Source organism: Microtus ochrogaster, chromosome 19 (assembly GCF_000317375.1).
Source record: "Microtus ochrogaster isolate Prairie Vole_2 chromosome 19, MicOch1.0, whole genome shotgun sequence".
Classification (NCBI taxonomy): domain Eukaryota; kingdom Metazoa; phylum Chordata; class Mammalia; order Rodentia; family Cricetidae; genus Microtus; species Microtus ochrogaster.
The window spans coordinates 36,925,376-36,944,965 of record NC_022021.1 but is presented as its reverse complement, the minus strand read 5'-3'; the positions used below and the strand labels follow the sequence as shown (position 1 = coordinate 36,944,965).

At 34.1% G+C, this 19,590-nt stretch overlaps 2 protein-coding genes across 3 annotated transcripts in view; both read right to left on the bottom strand.

Annotated features, from left to right (window-relative positions):
* Positions 1 to 4,998: 4,998 nt before the first annotated feature.
* Positions 4,999 to 7,217, bottom strand: LOC101993539 (ornithine decarboxylase-like). The gene is made up of 2 exons (XM_005356745.2): positions 7,191 to 7,217; positions 4,999 to 5,859 (listed from the first exon to the last, which is right to left on the bottom strand). The coding sequence occupies exons 1-2, from the start codon at positions 7,215 to 7,217 to the stop codon at positions 5,341 to 5,343; spliced, it is 546 nt and encodes a 181-aa protein (XP_005356802.1). The 3' UTR covers positions 4,999 to 5,340.
* Positions 7,218 to 13,098: 5,881 nt separating this feature from the next.
* Positions 13,099 to 19,590, bottom strand: part of LOC101986955 (cadherin-10) — a 184,757-nt gene continuing 178,265 nt past the window's right edge. The window contains exons 11-12 of one of the 2 annotated variants that reach the window (XM_026783755.1): positions 18,873 to 19,124; positions 13,099 to 16,057 (exon numbers count right to left, since the gene is read on the bottom strand). In XM_026783755.1, coding sequence (XP_026639556.1) covers positions 15,573 to 16,057; positions 18,873 to 19,124 — 737 coding nt within the window. In that variant the 3' untranslated portion in view covers positions 13,099 to 15,572. Of the gene's footprint in view, positions 16,064 to 18,872; positions 19,125 to 19,590 lie in introns of both variants that reach the window. The other variant, XM_005356651.2, reaches the window with a different exon arrangement.

Genomic DNA, 19,590 nt, shown 5'->3' with positions numbered 1-19,590 from the left:
TGTGTGTGTGTGTGTGTGTGTGTGTGTGTGTTTGAGAGAGTGTACCCATCTTTCCCCAATGGCTTCTATAACAACAACTGTCTTAGGCATAAGAAAGTTGGCACATTCTCTCAGTTTTATCTTCTTTTTGAGAACCAGAATCTCGAACAAAAAATACCCACAGACATGAAGATTTGTAAGAAAGCAGTGGACTTATGTAGAATTTTTAAGATTTGAAGTGTGTTACAAATTTCCAAACCTGGGACTCAGGAGAAGACAAAACACCATAGAGAAGCAGAATGTGTGAATCATATATATGCTAGGAAAATACTATTGAATTTTAAATCCAGATCCAATACAATGTTCCTCATGCAGATCAATCAAAAATATATCACTGAATTTTGAAGTATCGTGATATTTAAAAAGTAATTGTTTATTAAAAAAGGCAGTGCTGACACATGCCTTTAATCCCAGCACTCAGGAGACAGAGGCAGGTGGATTTCTGTGAGTTTGAGGCCAGCCTGGTCTACATGAACTAGTTCCAGGACAGCTAGAAATGTTACACAGATAAACCCTGTTTAAAAACAAATCATATTTGTTTATTATTGAAACAAGTATCTTATAGCCATATTTAAAAATTCATGTTACTACATTTTAATTAAGTTTATTTAATTGCCTAAGTAATAATAATATAGAAAAAGCCTCATTGGCCATTTTTATTTAGTATTCAAATTCAAATATGATTATCAAATTGAATTTAAAATTTTCTGTAATAATATTTTATTATTTTTTCCACTTTTGCTATAAAAGAAAATTTGTGTGCATACATTTGTGTTGACAACTGACTTAAGGAAATGAAAGAATTCAGTAAGAATTTGTACATTAGAAAAAAATTCCACCAATTTTAAAAATAGTCGTATGTTTAAATACTTGACATATCGACAGTAAAATTTTAAACATTATGGTGTTTTTCTTATAATAAACTAATGAAATTGACAGAAAAGAGACTCTGTGCCAAGAAGAAGCATCTCTATTTCCTGCTTTAGATGATAATTGAACAATCATACCCCAGAGAGTGAAAGTTAAAGGACAGTTTGACAGTTTGCATTTATTGTTTTATTATATATCTTTAAAGTTTTGAAATATTTTACTTATTTTACTAATTATTTTAGCTTCTTTAGACAAGGTTTCTCTGGGTAACTATCATGGCTGCCCTGAAACTCTCGCTGTAGATCAGGTTGTCCTCAGTCTTACAGAGATTCATCTTCTTGAGTGTTGGGATTAAAGGCATGTGCCACCACCTCCTAGTTGGGAATATTTCATTAATTAATTTTTAATGACCTAATTATAATTTTGTCTCCCTCTCTCCTCTCCTTCCAGCCCCTTTCTCAAACCTTCCCCCTTTCCACTTTCTTAGGCCCCTAATCCACTCCTCCTTTCCCTTCAGAGAAGTGCAGGTCCCTCGTGAATATCAGCCAGTCACAGTTGCAATAAGACTAGGTACCTCTTCTATGAATGTTGATTGCTTATTAAATATAACTCTTCCTCTTTTGTTGACCACTGTTATTTCATATTGTCAACAGACCCTTGTGTTAGAAGTCTTTAGAATGTTTTATAAACCTTAAATTATTTGAAGAATATTTGAAAATTAAGACGCAGAAGAGTTTATCAAAAATGCTAAAACTACCAAAATCTTTATAGTTCATATTTATCTAGTTTTAGATTCATAAGAAGATAAATAAAAAAAATTGAGCAATAATTATCAATTTTTAAAAAACTCTAGAAACAAAGTATTGGCAAATTTTATATTTGTCCATAGAACCCAACACGTGAAATTTTCAAAGAAAACATTTTGAAAGAACAAAGAACATATTACCAATTATAGTTTCTTCAGAATTCTAGATATGTGTATTTAAGTTCACCTATACATATATATCTGGAAAAATTTTCAACAACATAAAATACAAAAAGTAGTAAGACTGCTTACTTACAAGAAACTAATAAGAACTGTAAGACTAAAACCAAGGCTCAGACATGGTCAGGGAAATAGCATATGTATTCATGGAGATTCTTCAGAGAAACAAAGGAAATGTGCATAAAGCCCTGGGGAGCAGAAGAAATGATACCTAAGAGCGTGAGTGTTCAAACTCAAACATAAGTACATTGCCCCTTCTTCTGAACTGTGCAGTACTTCACTGGTTTGGATTATACTTACCCTTAGAGAGGCAGGTTCTTTGCTTATCCTATCAAGGCAAGTACTCTTTTGCTCCATACACTTACTCCTCAACATACCCATAACCACATTTTCTAACTTTCTGTTAAATATTTAACCTAGACAAGTGGACACACAAAATTAATCCTTACAACATACACACCTTTTCTGTACTGTATAAAATAGATAAGATTCCACCGAAAAGGATGAAGTTGGGAAGAAAGAGCAAGGATGTGAATAGCTTTTGTGTGTGTAAAAGGTGACCATCCAAGTGATTCTCATTATATATAGTTCCCAAGCATAGCAACAAGCGCATGATCTCCATTTAAACCACCAGGCATGAATCCAGTAATTATGGCTGTATTTTGAAAACTGGTGAATCCAATTATTATTGCTATAATTTGACAACCGATGATAAGCATATGCATCTTCCCATAAAGCAAATTTTCAACAGGAGCGATAAGAATGTCGTCTACTTAAGAAATTTTGAGCATTGACCACAAGTTATTGTAATTAGGAAAAGATACATCATCAATTCAAACCAGCTGCTATTAGCTTACACTATTAAATCCTGTATTCACTATTTAATTCTGTACATGAAAAAAGCCATAAAGTAAAGCAATTAAATAAATGTATTCTAATTTATTTATTATTATAACATTCAGTAATTCAAGATCAAATATTACATATTTTAAAAATATATTATTCATATACTTTTCAAATGAAAGTTCAATATTTTCCAGCAAATTCCATGTTGTTATTCTATACAAATTTATTTTAGAATATTTGATACATTATGATGTTATAAAAAAACTAAATTTCATGTTAGGAAGCAAATTTAAAATTAATTTAAGAATAATAATGCTGACAAAAATTATTATTGCAAATATGGTAATATGTGTGTATCTAAAATATTTTAAATATTTTATACATTTTCTCAAATCCAAGTATATTTCCTGAAAAAAATCTTTGGATTCCTTTGTATTCATTCTTCAGTTTGATTTTCTCAAGTTCAGCAAACTAGCATGTAATACTCCTCTCATCTTAAAAAAATCAATCTGTCTCAATGTTTTCAAACTTTAACACCCAAATTATGGAGAGTTATAACTATGCACTCAGTATACCTAAATAAAATTATCCTATTTCCTGTATGTAGCTGAATTTCTTGAAGACAAAATTTTCAAACGCAAGTTTCAGTCATCTTATGAAATATAAGTTAGAAAACCAGAACGCAACTATGTTTCCCCAAATCATCCATCAACTGTGTAGAATTAAGAAGAAATCAAATCTACATATTGATAAAATATATATAAAGTATAATTTTAAATGGCAAAAAGAATTAACCGTATTTCTTATATAGTTCCAATTTGAATGGCTCCTCAACCCTCCCTAGTTCAGTTTTTCATTGTTTGGTCCTCTTGAAGCCTTGGAAACCATCATCTCATTGATATGAGTTGCTGCTTCATTTTTTTAAAAACCTAGGAGTGAATAAGTTTGAGACTGAGCCTCTCATATTTCCACTCTTGAACATATTTCATCTTTATATAATTCTCATACTTTCAGCGATCTCTTTACTTCCTGGTCATGATCCTCCAATCTGGCATCAAAGCATGGTCTTCTCATCAATAATCATCTTCCCTAGAGAATTAATTTAATTTTAGATTTAATTTTCACAGATAAGATAGGATTAAAAGCCTAGTGTGTAGAGACAGATGGCAGCCTAATGCGAAAATCCAGCTCTACTTGTTATTACAATTATGATATATGGAAAGTCACTTAAACTTTTAATATTTCCATTTACTCATATAAAATCAAAACAAATATTACTTTATCGTCTTACAGTCCTTTGTTTCTGACACGTGTATTACATATTCTAAGAAAGAAATGATGAGAGAGAGAAAAGGGAGAGAGAGAGAGAGAGAGAGAGAGAGAAAGAAAGAAAGAGAGAGAGGAGACTGAGAGAACTCTGTGCTAGAGAAATAATCTGAAATTATACTTAATTTTTGGGCATGTGTAAATTCAAATGAAATTAAATTTTTATTAGGAAGCCTTAATGAGCAATGCCCGCATCTGGCAATGGAACATATCAAAGCCAAGACAACTAGTATTTGAATCACTGAATTCTATAAAATTGCATTTGGTAAAGTGAACTCAAGCAGACAAGATATGTGCAGTTGTGTTTTAGAAAACACAGTCTGATTGCACACTAGCATGAATTTATGGTATGTGGATATGTTATTTTCACTGGGAACCTGGAAAGTTTCTAAACCTTAAATAATTTCAGAAGGCTTGTTTTATTTGACAATGTATATTAAAATGTATATTAATATGTATAATGTATATTATACATATTAGAAAATTATACATTTTCTATATAGAAAATATATAGAAAATACATTACATATAGAGAAAATGTATATTAAAAGCCATGTTTTTCCTACATACAGTTTTCAAATGCAATGACCAAATACACATGGGACAAACCAATATGATCCTACAGCAGTACTTTCTGCTCATAATAAAGATTTTGTTTTGTGAAGATGTAGCATCATGATAAAAAACACAACAGAAATACCCCTTCGCCTAGACACACCATAAGAAGTAGTAAGAACTCAGTATAGAGAGAAAAATCTATCACTAATTGAGAAAAATATAATATTAGTTATAACATTGCTTAAGTAATAAAACACATGAAAACTGCTCATCATTCCCCATAATTCAAAACTTAAGTTCAGTATATTGATTTGATTATATTATAATTACTTTATGTTAAAAATTAATTTTTTAGTATTGAATTTAATCTTTTTTATATCTTTTTTTATTTCAAGACAGTTTATTTCCAAAATGGGTCACAACATTAGCTTTTGGCCCATTCTGCCAAATGTACAAGCTACAAATGCTTGCTTAGCAGCTGAGGGGCACACGTTAGTATCATGTCTAAAAAGTGAAAAAAATCCATATAAAACAAATATTCAAAGTTTCCATAGGAACACAGGTAAGTGTGACCCATCTCCTAGCATTCCACACTGCATCCGTGCCAACCCTAATCTTACAAAGACATTCCCAAACTAGCGGTAATTAAGTTCAATGGTCCCCCCAGATCCCTTAATTCAAGCTAAACTTGCAGGTAAGAGCTACAAGAATGTCATCTACACATTGATACTAGTGGAAGCACAGGCTGCTGGGTGACGGTCCATCCCGCACTCCTGGGCACAAGACATGGGCAGAGTGCCAACATCCTGCTCCTCCACTTCTGGTGGGAAGCCATGGCTCTGGATCTGCTTCATGAGTTGCCACATTGGCCTTGACATTACATAGTAGATAGAAGGCCTCTGGAACCCATTGAAATTAGACGCAGCAGCAACAGTGTATGCACCCGTGTTCTCAAAGAGCATCCAATCACCTACATGCATTTCAGGCAGGTTACAGCGCTCGACGATCCGATCAAGGCCATCACACATTGGTCCCCAAATGCTGGACGGGTAATACTTCTCATCTGGCTTGGGTCTCTTTGGCAGCAAGGCCTTCACATGTGCATGATCATACAGAATGCAGTTAAATGATCCATACACGCTGTCATTCACATAATACATGAAGGTTTGCTTGTTTGACTCATCTTCATCGTCAGAGCCGGTCTGTATAAAACTGCCTTGTGTATCATAGTCCTTCTATTTTTCATACCAAATAATAAGCTAATAGTTGGAAAAAATATTATTACATCTGTCTTTAATTCTTTTCTCCCCATAACAACAAACACATGAGTCTTATTTTGAACTATTGATGATCTAAGGTGTACACTAGCAAATTTATACTTGATTTTGGTGTTAGTTGCTTTAATGAAATAAAATAATAAAAATCATTTTATTTTGCTTGTGTGTATGTGTGTGTGTGTGTGTGTGTGTTTGCGTGTGTGTGTTTGGTGTATTTGTGTGTGTACAAATATATGGGAAGATCTTTATACCTATCTGTCATCAAGCAGAAGCCAGAGAATAAAGTTGAATGTATTTCTAAATCCCACTTCACCATTTTTTCTTGAGATAAGGTCGGTCACTGAAACTAGACCTTACCAACTCACTAGACTGCTTGGCTAGTAATGACCCAGGAGTCTTTTTTCTTTGTCAATAAAAACATTTTATTGCCCATATTTTTCTTGTTGATGCAATTATTTCTGATTCATTAAACACCAAGGGTTTTCATAAATGTGTCTAATAAGATGTTTTAAATTCTAAATGTGAGATTAGCTAAAATATAACAGAAAAAACCTACACTGTTCTAAGTGTATTCTTAAATGTTTATTTATTAATATTAATTCTGATGAAAAATAGATTGTGATGACCAAAATTCTTACAAATTGGGATAATATTAATATACTATAAACAGCTGTCATGTACACGGATAACATATTACCATTTTAAATAAAAAGTCATCATTCAAATTAACATTATAGAGAATAAGCTGTTCATCGTCGTTACTATCATAAGAGGTGAAGTTTGACATTTAAAATTTCTCCCCAGTAGTAATTGTTTGTCTAAGAGCTTCAGAGCAAGACCTAAGTCTACTTGGGTTCCAATTTTATTTGGTAGTAGTTGGACTTTATCTAATTTCACTTAGCTCTTTTCAAGAAAGTAAGCATAATAATAGTATTTATCATATTGAGTCACTGTAACAAATACCTGGGCCATTTTATAAAAGTCAATGCAAACTCTCGAGTCGAGAACGCAAATCAATTTCAGCTATTATAAACATTGCTGCCACCACCACCATCACCACCACCTCGATCACCATCCCTTTTTATCTTCAACTACCTCCACCACCATCACCACCATCATCATTCCTATATATTCTCAACTACCTCCACCACCACTACCTCCATCATGGTCCCTGTATATCTTCCGCTACCTCCACCACCATCACCACCACCTCCATCACCATCCCTTTTTATCTTCAACTACCTCCATCACCACAACCTCCATCATGGTCCCTGTATATCTTCCGCTACCTCCACCACCATCACCACCGCCTCCATCACCGTCCCTATGTATCTTCAACTACCTTCAGTATAAATGAGTCAACAGTTTATGTGCAGGTTTCTGAAGCACACATGTTGGTTCTGTTACTTGACAGTGAGGTTTACTCTGTTACTAAAATCATGCATTATATTTTAAATTATTTGGAGTGTACCCTTTGCATTTGTCTTCATTTTTTTTATTCTAATAGAATATGAAGGAATATAAATTGGACTCTATTCTCTATTATAAATATACAGAGTTATAAAATAAGTTTACCTTTAAATATTTGAGGACATCCAGTTTTCTATTTTAAACACCTTAAAATTTAGTTCAATTTTCTCTATTTCTATATTAAAAATAAAATTTAAAGAGTGTATCAAATTTTTGCTTCCTTCCAACCAGTCCTTACATGCTGTGTTCCCAAGTTATCATTTTTGGTAAAATGATGTAAGAAAATTTCAATATATAGCTGGAATAATTGTGCTTAGTTGCTGTCAAGAATTCCTAGGCAGAGACTGTCATCTTTAAAGGTTGCTGTGACATTTCTAGAATATGCTTTTTCAAATATGAATGAAACATGTTGCCTTTTTGGTTGAGGGTGGGGAAGGTATGGAACCTGACATTTTCCATGCTGCCGAATTTAGAAAACAAAGTATTGGAATGCCAAGATTAATCAGTCACTCAACGAGCATATATATAAAGCTATTTAGATGCCCAACGTGCAATGGAGACTAGTGTTTTATCAGGTTTAAGTGTTTAAACCAGTAGAAGGATAAATTCAGAGTTTCTATTTTCTAAATTACATAGACCTGTCAGCATATTATAGTGTTCATGCATTGAGATCACAAATGCACCTGAAACCTTGGGGTGCTCACACAACCACAAATGCAGCCAAACTTAAAATTTATAAGCCTCTTTTAAAAAAGAAATTTGAAATTTAATTATGTATTTAGATGGAAATTTTACACAGTAATTTCATAAATCTAAAGGCCTATTCTGAAAACGAAAGGAAAAAAATACATTAAAATGCCAGCAGAAATAATCACTGGATTTGTCTAGCTTTTTTTTTAACACAAACCTGGTCATGTTAATGCGGTCTTTTAGAAGACAGCACTTTTCGGGAAAATGATGTAAGAAATTTTCAATAGATTAGTAGTGAGAGCAACGAAAAAGTGGAACTGTGAGAGTTAGGCAGGGTACACGCTGAGATGAAAACTCAACTTCAAGCTTTTTGACTGTAAAAAGAGAGGCAAAACCCATGCTAAGACTCTCAGGGCTGCTTCTAAATATTTCACAATGTGTAGGAGGCTTGCTCAGATAAATTTGGGGATGAAGTCGCTGTGTTACCTTCCTGTGGAGTTGTAAATGTCACGTTCCCAACTCAGGATAACTTCACAACTGGAAAAAGAATTCGCAAATAGTCTAGCAGGCTTCCATTATGTGCTTCCTCAGCTTTCAATCCTCTCTCATTAAAATAAAGAATGTCCATTTTGCTAATTTGCATATGTTCTAAAGTAGATGCATTTACAAAAGGAATGCAAACTTGTATCTGGAAAAGATCTATTTCTATTTTTCACTTTTTTGGTTTATTAATCATAGTTGTGAAAAGTGACTTTACCGCTTTTCTATTAATAGCTTGTTCAGCATGGAGGTAAGCATTATATGCATATTTTTAAATAATTAATGAGTTTTGCAGCAGTCTCCTGAAAATTAAGATTCATATGATAAAAATAAATTCATTGAAACAAGTACAATAGTGCTGATATTTACATATTTATATGTGGCTTTTATGACTTAAAATAGACAGATATTTAAAATATATCATTTAAAATATTTCATTATTATAAAAATCAATAGTGTCTGTATGGCTCCTAGCACATTCATTCACCGCTAGGTATTTTGCAATTTCTTTGTCTCCGTTTTGTTTTGGAATTATAAATCAAACTAGTCCCTTGCTGGGTGGTGGTGGCACACGCCTTTAATCCCAGCACTTGGGAGGCAGAGACAGGCGGATCACTGTGAGTTCAAGACCAGCCTGGTCTACAAGAGATAGTTCCAGGACAGGCTCCAAAACCACAGAGAAACCCTGTCTCGAAAAACCAAAATAAATAAATAAATAAAAATCGAGCTAGTCCCTAAAGTACATGCCTACATATCTTTGAAGGTTCTCCTTGAATGCCAATAGCTAGGGGCATCTTGGTGATATTAGCAAGTGAAACTTGTACCAAGTACTCTATAAGATACAAATATATGCAAATATTATGGTTTGAAGAAAACAAAAAAATATGTATGTGGAGATTACTGCAAAATTAAACTTTGGCCTATTAGAGGGGAGCTTTCACTGAAGTCTATCTTCCTTTCATCCATTTCAGCATCCCTATTCTTCACACTCTTCCTGCCTCTTTCCCTAATCACCTGTTTCACCAGGCAGTCTTTCCACAGTATTAGACTAAGTTCCCTCTCATGACACAGGCTCCAAGACGCCAGAACTCATTCTAAACTGATAACTGTCCTCAGGTGCTACCATTTAATTTAGTCGTGTTTCCATTAATATAATCCTTGGTAGCTTGCATAGATTTTAAAAACTTTTTCAATATTGTTTCATAGGAAACAATTGGACATGTATGCCCTGTAAAATGATTGCGCATTACTTTATCCCAGAGGCAACAGCTCAGAGGTTTGAGTGCCTGTTAAAAACTACTGTCCATTCCTCTTTTTCCATTTCCTAGTTTTGAAGACTGAAACTAAGGCTTTGTACATGCTAGGCAAGGACACTGGCACTGTGCTACACTTTTATAATTTTGTATTTTTAATTTGCTATTTTTGCCCCTTTTGAGACAAGGTTTCCAGACTGACTTTGAACTCACTTCTGAAGACCAATACAGCTTTGGTATTGTGATGTTCCTGCCCCAGTAGGTGGGATTGAAGGTCTGTAGAATTGTATAATATTAGAATGATGTCCAAAATAGTTGCCAGCAAATGAAGGGATCATGAATGCACCTCCTATAAGACTGAATAATCACTGTGAAAATAGAGATTTCATACAAACTTTTAATATGTTATAAGCATTCTAAATTATTACCTCTTAGTTAAAAAATAATATTTATTTTAATTCTTCCAACAAATGTTTATTGAGCATCAGTACAAGCATAGAGTTCTATACACTGGGAGAAAGTGATAAAATCCATGCTCGTGTAAACATATTCTGATTAAAGGAGAAAGAAAATAACCATAGGGATAAAGTCATTAAAATAGAAAAGAATATGTAGGCATATAAAAAAGCAAGTGAATACAACCAATTTTAGTCATGACCACAGCATTACCAGTTCCATGATGTAGAAATAATAGAGTAGACCTCAATTTAACTAACTGATCAAAATTTAAACAGAGTAAGAAAGAAAGAGAAGCCAGTGAAAACACATGGTAGAGGAAAGGAATGAAAAATCAAGTCGTAAGGTTTGTTTGTAAAAGGTAAGAACAGATCAAGGACTGTGGAGAGACAATCTTTTTGCAAATCTTGTCTTCTACTCTGATGAAAATCAGAAATCATTCCTGAGTTTAGGAGAAGAAAACAATGGCAAAGAAAACCCTTGGAGAAACATTCTGCTGACCTTGATAACTGGATATGCAGATAAAAGGAAAGGGCAAAGTTAGGAAGATAATTAACTACTTCCAGTAACTGTGAAAAGAGTTGTCTCAGACAAGAGAATGGAAATATTGAGATGTAGAACTCTGTATAAATCAAAGGATCAGAGGTGCTATTTGCAGTTACATGCACGGTCACACTTGATAGGACACATTTAGAGAGGTACAATTTTGAAATATAGGGTTTTTTTTTTGGCATTTTTGTTTTGAAAGAGGTAAAGAGAACAAAACCAAAATTGGATGGATATGGAGTTTGGAATGATCTGGGAAGAATTGGGTGAGAAGAAGAAAACATAATTAAAGTAAATTATGTGACAATTTTTTTATTAAAAAAGGAAAAAAGAGATAAAAGACCATAAAGAACTCTAAGAACTTGGAGACATCATCTTGTTAGAGGTCAGTGTTGCACCAGCAGTGGGGCATATATTAGGTGCAACAGGCTAATAAGTTTGATTGAAAATGCATGGCTATTTTCTTGACATGTCATCTATAAGATCCTCTTATTAAGAAGCAGCCTTCTGTAAGATTCCCAGAGAACATCAGATATGAATTGTGAGATAGCAAGCATTCAAATAAAAATAAAAGTTCTTTTGGTAATGAAGAAGAAAACATAAATTTAACTATTTTTAAATGAGGATCAACATCTTTGGGTTGGGAGAGTTATTAGTACTGAGTAGAAATTTAGAATTAATCTTAAGATAAAGGTTTTAGGGAAGATTTTAAAAACAGAGTAACATATATATTAACTTCTAACTTTAGAAAGATCAATGATGTACTAGAATGGACTAGTGGGTAGTGAATAGTGTATTTGAAGAGGCAGAGAGCTTTTGAGGCAATTACCTTAGTAGCTGTCATAGAGGAAATTATGAGGTCAGCTGTAAGAAAAGTACATGCGTATAAGGCAGAATATAGTTACTCTGCTCATAATGCTTTCCTTGAAGATCTTAAAGTGCTGGGTAATTTAATGCAGTGATTAAAGATAAAGTGATTTGCGTATGTGACAGAAAGAGTGATAGAATAATCCTTAATGGGGATGGGTAAGCCAGTTGGAAAAATGGTGGCAGACACTGGGAAGAACAATGACAGAATTAAGTAAGACCTAATTCTGTTTTGGACAAACCTGTTTTACAATAAGGTAATTTTATAAAGGTGAAGAATATGTGAATGACTACCACAGACTAGGTAGGTATGTGTATTGAAATCTAAACGTAGACAGACACTCTTTAATTAACCAAATATGCCATATTTTCATTAGTAGTTTTCCTCTGTATTTATCTTATATGCTGTTTTGTCATATTTAGCACATGTATATATCATTTGTTGTATATGATTTTGAGGAGAAGGGCCTATATTTATTTCACCTTTTCAGCATCCTTTGAAAATTAATAATTTTATTTCATTTAATTCTTCAAACAAATGAGATGTAACTATTAATTCACAACTAGTGAAAGAGTTGAGATTATGGACATTCCCTATTTTTGTTTTTGTTGTGAAGATACAAGAACTCATAGTTATTACAGGAAGTGACTCAGTTACCTGTGTATGCTTAGATAACATTATTTAATAGACAAATTATACATGAAAATACGTGAGTTTTTCTGTCTATTCATGAACTCTAAAATATATGATATTCTTGGATGTTTTATGAAATCATTTTATCATAGTCTTAGTTATACATACAAGTGCACATAATGTATAAATAAAGCATATCTAGAAACTTACATAGATATATTGATACATTAAGATATATAAGTTTTAATATTAGCATCTTCTTTTTAAAAAATTCTAGACATTAAATCAGCATGGTATATGTGGATTAACCTATTAGCACATGTCCACCCAATATTTTTGAAGCTATATAAATTGGATGTATGTGTGTCCCTACATATGTGTTTTTGTGTATGTGTGTGTGTATGTGAAGAGAGAGAAAGAGACAGAGAACAATTTCAATCTCAGACCATAAATTTGTAAATACATAATTTGATACTTTGCTAAAAGTAAAATTTATATATACTTAGCATTTCTAATGCTCCAAAATTTAGAAGTCAATTTAAAATGTCTAATTATACAATCATGGAAAAAAGAGAACAGAACGATTCTGTTCCTAGAAAAGTAATCATAAGATCTAGATAGTTTCTTATCAGCTCAGTGGTTTTAATAACACCATAGTTTTCCCCGTCTTTTAACCTTATAAGTAAAAGAAAAACACAGCTATATATAGAAGAATTATATATAATTTATTACATCTCTGGGTGTCAGAACATTCCTTGTATTTTTTTATAATAGATGCTCAATAAACAATTTATTCTGAAGATAAATATGGATGAAGAAATTTAAAACCTCCATTGTTTCAGTTACATCAATAATATTTCGAGAAACAGTAGCCCCATTGACACAGAACACTAATGTTGGAATAAACTATGTACTGGCCATTCCATTGGGCAAGCACAATACCAGAAGGTGACTGAGAGACTGGAAATAGATTTTTTTAACATGTTTTAAATTCATGGCTGCAAGAAATAACTTTAAGATACCATCTTCATTAACAACAATATTGGCTGTTTGCTACTAACCAATTTCTCCACAATTGGCAAATAAACCTGCCCATCAGTCGTACTGAAGCTCATTCCTGAAGTTTGGGTTATGCTAGAGATCACTGCCACAAATCTTGGTTTTTAAAATAATGGATGACTAAGAAAATGCCAGAACAATTTAGTGTCGCTTGATATTTCTGAATGAAGATAAACATCTTCACATAAGAACTGCATTATAGTCTAAAGAATCACATTACTGATGTCTAAGATTCACACAAGGACCCTACCTGTGTGGGATAGTTAAAATTAATTCCAACCAAAATTTTATTTTAAATTATGACCAATTTGAAACATTCAATGGCCTTTGTTTTTCTTTTCTTTAGCCAATTTATTCTTATATTAATGACAGTTCTCTCCAGGAAATAGTATTTTATTTATTTCAATTCAGCACAAAGGGGAAAAGTTCTTTCTTAAACTTAGTCTCTTTTGGAAGCCAATGTATGATATACATTAGTGGTTTCTGTCAAATTAAGTGTTACTATCCATCCTGATGTGTCCTTAACACGACTTGGTTGTGATTTTAATTGGGCCTCATGGGTTGTCTCTCTCTCATAATCAGACTATTAGACAAACTGAAGCATCAGTGGGTAGAGTGGTGTGGGCCCTTTCAGCCTGGAAATTAGAAAAAAAAAAACCATCCAAAAACACTGAAATAATTAGTTCTGCATCAAGGATATATCAACATAGAACACAGACCTACTCAAGTCATATAGCATTTTTACTAATTAGCACATGAATCTTTGGTATTGTTTTCAATGTACTCAGCAGGGACGGTGACTTCTGTATCTACTAATAAATTATTCTATTGGCAAAGAAATCATGGCCGAGGAGTTGAACAACAAGTAATGACATTGTTCTCACGGCCAGGATTCTCAGTAACATTTTCTGATCGACTACCAGCACTTTAAAGTTTGTTTTTCAACTTGTGCTTTTACTTTCTATCAAGTCATTCTTCTTACACAAAAAGACTTTGTTACAATAATGTGTCATGCATCTCCTAAAGCTGACAGAGTTGTGAACCCGCATCTTAATGGAATATTCAGTGTTATTACTGTCATTACTAGGCATTTTCAAAGACACCATGGGAGGTAAATAGAATTCCATTCAATGATTATTCCAGCCTGAGAGCTGCCTGAGCTCATATCACCTCTAAACCTCAACAGCACAAATGTCATCCAAAAATTACAAAATGTCTTATTCTTTCAGATACTATTTTAGTAAATATGGGCAAGATGAAAATGCTGTACTCCCGGTGTATTTAGCACAGAAACCAAGAATGGCAATAATTTAAATTCGAGTGTGATTGACTCTGCAACTCTGGGGTTAGAGCACCATTCTTGTAAATTTTTCAAACAGTAATTTATAAGTGGTTTATAATTGGCAGCTGCTTTTAGTGTGAAAATTTCCCCATATCACAGCGCAATGATTTACTGCAGAAAAGCAATGCTTACCTGGGATATCAGTTTGGTCAAGGCTTTCAACATTGCATAAAATGTGTTTTTCTTCCTGGGCATTTAATTCGATTTGGTAACAAGATTTTTAATTTATGGAGAGAGAAATTTGCTCCTAGGGAAAAGATAAGCTAGAGACAAAGTAGTTGTAAAAACTGGTTTATTTTTTTAAAAATAAATACAAAAATATAAATATAAAACATTAGCAGATAGAATTTGATGAAATGAAATTGCACAAATGCTTGTATACCAGGCTGCATATCACACCTACGACACCACATGTACATTGCTTTTAACTTAATGTACAGAACAGGATATATCTTGAATGTTTTCTTTGCCTTTTCAAAGCTTCATTTGCAAGGGCAAGACGTGTATCTAACAGAAGCGGCTTGTTCATGAGGTTGCTTAAGGGAGAGCTATCCTGATCAGGTTTCCTTTATTTACTATGATGGACAACATTGAATTTCCATAGCTTTGGCTCTTGGAAGTGATTAAATAAAATGTCGTATATATTCCATGAGACATTCTACAGGAAAGAATTAATATAATTAATGAACAAATTAAGAAATAAGTGGAAAACTTGTGCTGAGTGGCAGGAAAAAATTCTCCTGAATATCAAAGATTATGAAGTGGAGACAGTATCTGCAAAGTTCCTTTCTTTGAGCAGAGCTCAGGTGCCAGGCTAAGCGTCTTTGTCGCTCTCGCCACCACCATACATTTCTGCTAGTTTATTAAACCGAGGTCCCCATTCTCGGAGGTAATCGTAGTTTTGGTCTCCTTCCGTGGTACCTGATTCTAATGAGCTCAGAGATTCAGCGATGGAGTCGTTTCCTTCATAGGCATAGGTGGCCAGTGAGTCGTAGGGAGGCGCGGTGGGGTCCAGGTCATGTTCTTTGAGTCGCTCATTAATGAAATCCCGGACGTCCGTGTTATCGGGGGCTGTAGGAGTCCTCCGTGGTATAAATAACGTTTCAGGAATAATATCACGCCGGAGCTTTTTCTCCTCGATAGCTGCAGGATTCCTCAAGGTACCAATATCAAAGGCCTGGGTGTCCTCCTCCCCACCACCTTCGTCGTTATAGCTCACAATGTTGTCTCTGATGTCCTCTTTGGATAAGATCAGAGGCTCGGTCTTCCGCTGCCTTTTCAGGGCCGCAAAGAGGACTACTATAACTTAAACAAAGACAAGAAGATGCGTTAGAACTTAATTCCCAGACTGCTAATCCACAACTCAAGCGCTACACAGGTGGGAAGGTGTTTATATTCTTGCATGAGAGGCCAGAGTTTGGGGTTATTTTTGTACGTTTGTTCAGAAGCGGAGAAGGGCTTAGCTGGGGTGGCTAGTATGGTGTTTCTGATTCATTTTTAAAGCACTGTAGACTACTCCCTATCTACAATGACTACCTTTTACTTACTTTTCTGAGAACTAAAGTATATTCCTGACAGAATGGAAAAATATCAATCTTTTGCATTAAATACTAAAGTTACATGAAGGGACTATCTTTCATGTCCTGTAAGAAAATTCCCTACAAAACTGTAAATTGGCTGAATTCAGAACAAAGAGTAAACTCATAGCACACTGAATTAACTCTAAAACACAGCTGTGATCTTCAGAGAGTCAGTGCATGGGAAGAGACACACATCTCAAAAATTACAGCCACACACCTGTAGGAGAAAGTTAATGCAAATGCCACCCATGGAGCTGGGGTTCTCCTATGTACTATCATTAAACATTTTGTTATTGATCACTTAAGGCATTTGGAGAAACAGATGTGAATTCATTCAGGTGGAAAAGATAAAGGGAAAAAATTAATTCCCTAAATATCTCTACTTAGAAATGTATTTATTTTTTAAAGTGATTAACTTTTGTAAAAAATATTTATTAATTAATTTATTTATTTAGTATAAAATATTTGTCTGTGTGTATGTCTGCAGGCCAGAAGAGGGCACCAGACCTCATTACAGATGATTGTGAGCCACCATGTGGTTGCCGGGAACTGAACTCAGGACCTTTGGAAGAGCAGGCAATGCTCTTAAGCACTGAGCCATCTCTCCAGCCCTAGAAAATGTATTTAAAGCAAGTTGGAATCACTATTTACTCAAAATATACTTTGTTTCCTATTAATTATATTCATTAACATTAAATGCCCTGATTGTTTTTCTTATGTTAATAATTTGCGCCTTTGAGAAGCTCTTACCTTATTTTTCTTAGTTCACAAAGTCTCTCACACACAACCTTGTGTAAGGTAAAGGTTTTCAACCCTAAGTTGACAATACACAGCTTCCGATACAGAATATAGTAGAATCCGTAAGACTGACTCTGTCCAGACTCATTTCCCTGAAATGCAGAGCTACTGTGTCTATCCTTAAGGTCAATAGGGAAACGGGAATGCAATGGAGAGTAAAGAAATTATTTTCTTCTCGAGATCAGCTAAAATCATTCTACTCAAGGCCGTAAAATCAACTAGCATTATTTGTGACCAGTTAAATCAGGTAACGGGTTTTGGAGCAGATTCGAGTAAAAAATGATAGCTGTGAAGCCCTCCTTGCAGTCATTAGGAGAAAAAATGATGAACACAATCCGCACATCCTACAGAGAACTGGGCAATGCACTCTGGTTGCTCTGCCTTCAAACATGTTGACAAACACTTCTAGCACCATTCTGGGTGAGGATGTTAAATTTCAACAGTTTTGACAATGTTGTCTCTTTTTGCTGTTGTTTGTTTATTAAAAAATAAATCAAGAAAAAAAACTTTGTGTCAAAGTGTTCGGTACACTGTTTGATAAACAGTAGATTATTGTTAAAACATTGCTATTAACAATTTTTATTAGATTTTTAAATTTATTTTTTTGTGTTCTACATTTTCTCTGCTCCCTTCCCTGCCTCTCTCCTCCCCTTCAACCCTCTCTCAATGTCCCCATGTTCTAAATTTACTCAAGAAATCTTGTCTTTTTCTACTATTCATGTAGATTATATCTATGTATGTCTCTCTTAGGGTCCTCATTATTGTTTGGGTTCTCTGGGATTGTGATTTGTGGGCTGGTTTTCTTTACTTTTATATTTAAAAACCACTTATGAGTGAGCACAGTCTGCCCCAGCCATACAGCTGTCAACCACATTCAGAGTGACTAGTTTGGAGTAAGGGGAGCACCCATCCATTGCTGGTGCTATTAACAATTCTTTTTTGATTTTTTCCTTTTTATTGAAACTAATTATTTTCATACACTATAGTCTGAGTATGCTTCCTTACCCAGATCTTTGCCTACTACCTACACACATAAATCCATAGTTCTTTTTTCTCTCATTAGAAAACAGACATCATCATCATAATTAATAAACTGTAATAGGAAAAAGCAAAGAGAGAGAGAGAGAGAGAGAAAGAGAGAGAGAGAGAGAGAGAGAGAGAGAGAGAGAGATACACAAAGACTCAGAGATACATAAATTCACACACAGAGGGATCCAAAATCAGAAACCATAATATAAAGTAAAAGGTCTATAAGGTAAAAAGGAAAAATGCTCTGACAAATCCTTGAGATCAAAACCCCTAAAACTTCCCATTGAGTTCTTTTTGTATTGGCTGGGGCTTGCTCTTAAGTGTGGCGGTTTTTATCCCCAGGGAGACTCTTTTGGAGAAAATAATTATTCTTTGTCAGCAGTTATCAGCTGGAGAGAGCCTTCAGGTTAGGGTCTGGGGGCCTGTGTTACCATATTGCTTCTATTTTATTTTCGGTGTGCATTTTTATGTATATTTGAACAATTCCCACAAATAAGAGCCCTGCTACTTCTATTACCCCATAGACTCCTTTAAACATTACATATTCTGACCAGATAAAATGTTTCCTTGTTATTACGGTTTCCCAGTTAATTTGTGTGGTCTTTCAACTTGAGAGGTGGTGTGTTCTGATGGTAACCCTTCCTATTCAATAACAGACTGAATTAGTCATCCTGGAAGACCATCCCTTTCCCTCTAACACTTCTTACCCAGCAGAATTATGATGCAGAGGAGAATGGCTATCAAGGCACCCGTGCTGAGACCAGCAGGCAGGAGCAGGGCTTCCGCGCTGCAGGACTGCATGTTGCCTTGGCTGTCGCAGGCGCACACTCGGATGGTCAGGGTGCCAGTGCTGCTCTGAATTGGGTAATCATTATCAGATATCACCACAGGCAACAGATAGGTGCTTATTTCGTGTCGGTTGAAGCCGTTTTTTCTGGTTAAAATTCTGGCAGTGTTATCTAAAATAAATCGCAGAAGTATTACAAACAATTTGAATCAATCAATGTGTTTTTGTTGCGAATGATAGGTTTAAATAATCATCAGTTTATTTAAACTATGAATATTTCTATTCAATATGCATAATTGAATTCAAACTAAACCACGTATACTAGAAAATACAGAGAATCTAGTATCATGTATTACCATTTATTTATCCACTTATTTTGAGCTCTTATGCTCACTCAGTTTCAAAATGGTAAGCATAAAAAATTCATATGTGATGTCTGTACAAACGATAAATATTCTGGAGGTTTGCAAAATATGTCTTTATCAAGGATAATAATCCATATAAATTTTTAAATTTATACATGTCTGAATATATATTTCACATGACAAAATATGCTTCAATCAAATAATTAAAAGAAATGATACAATGTAGTATAAGCACATAAAAAACAAAGTATCAAGATCCATTAAGATTTAAAT

Bases quoted from the DNA above. Each gene is read 5' to 3' on its own strand.
- LOC101993539 (XM_005356745.2), bottom strand. From the start codon at position 7,217: ATGGAGGCGGTGGTGATGGTGGTGGAG. The intron at 5,860-7,190 runs GTAGCGGAAGAT...TATGAAAAATAG, and splicing joins CGGTGGTGATGGTGGTGGAG to AAGGACTATGATACACAAGG.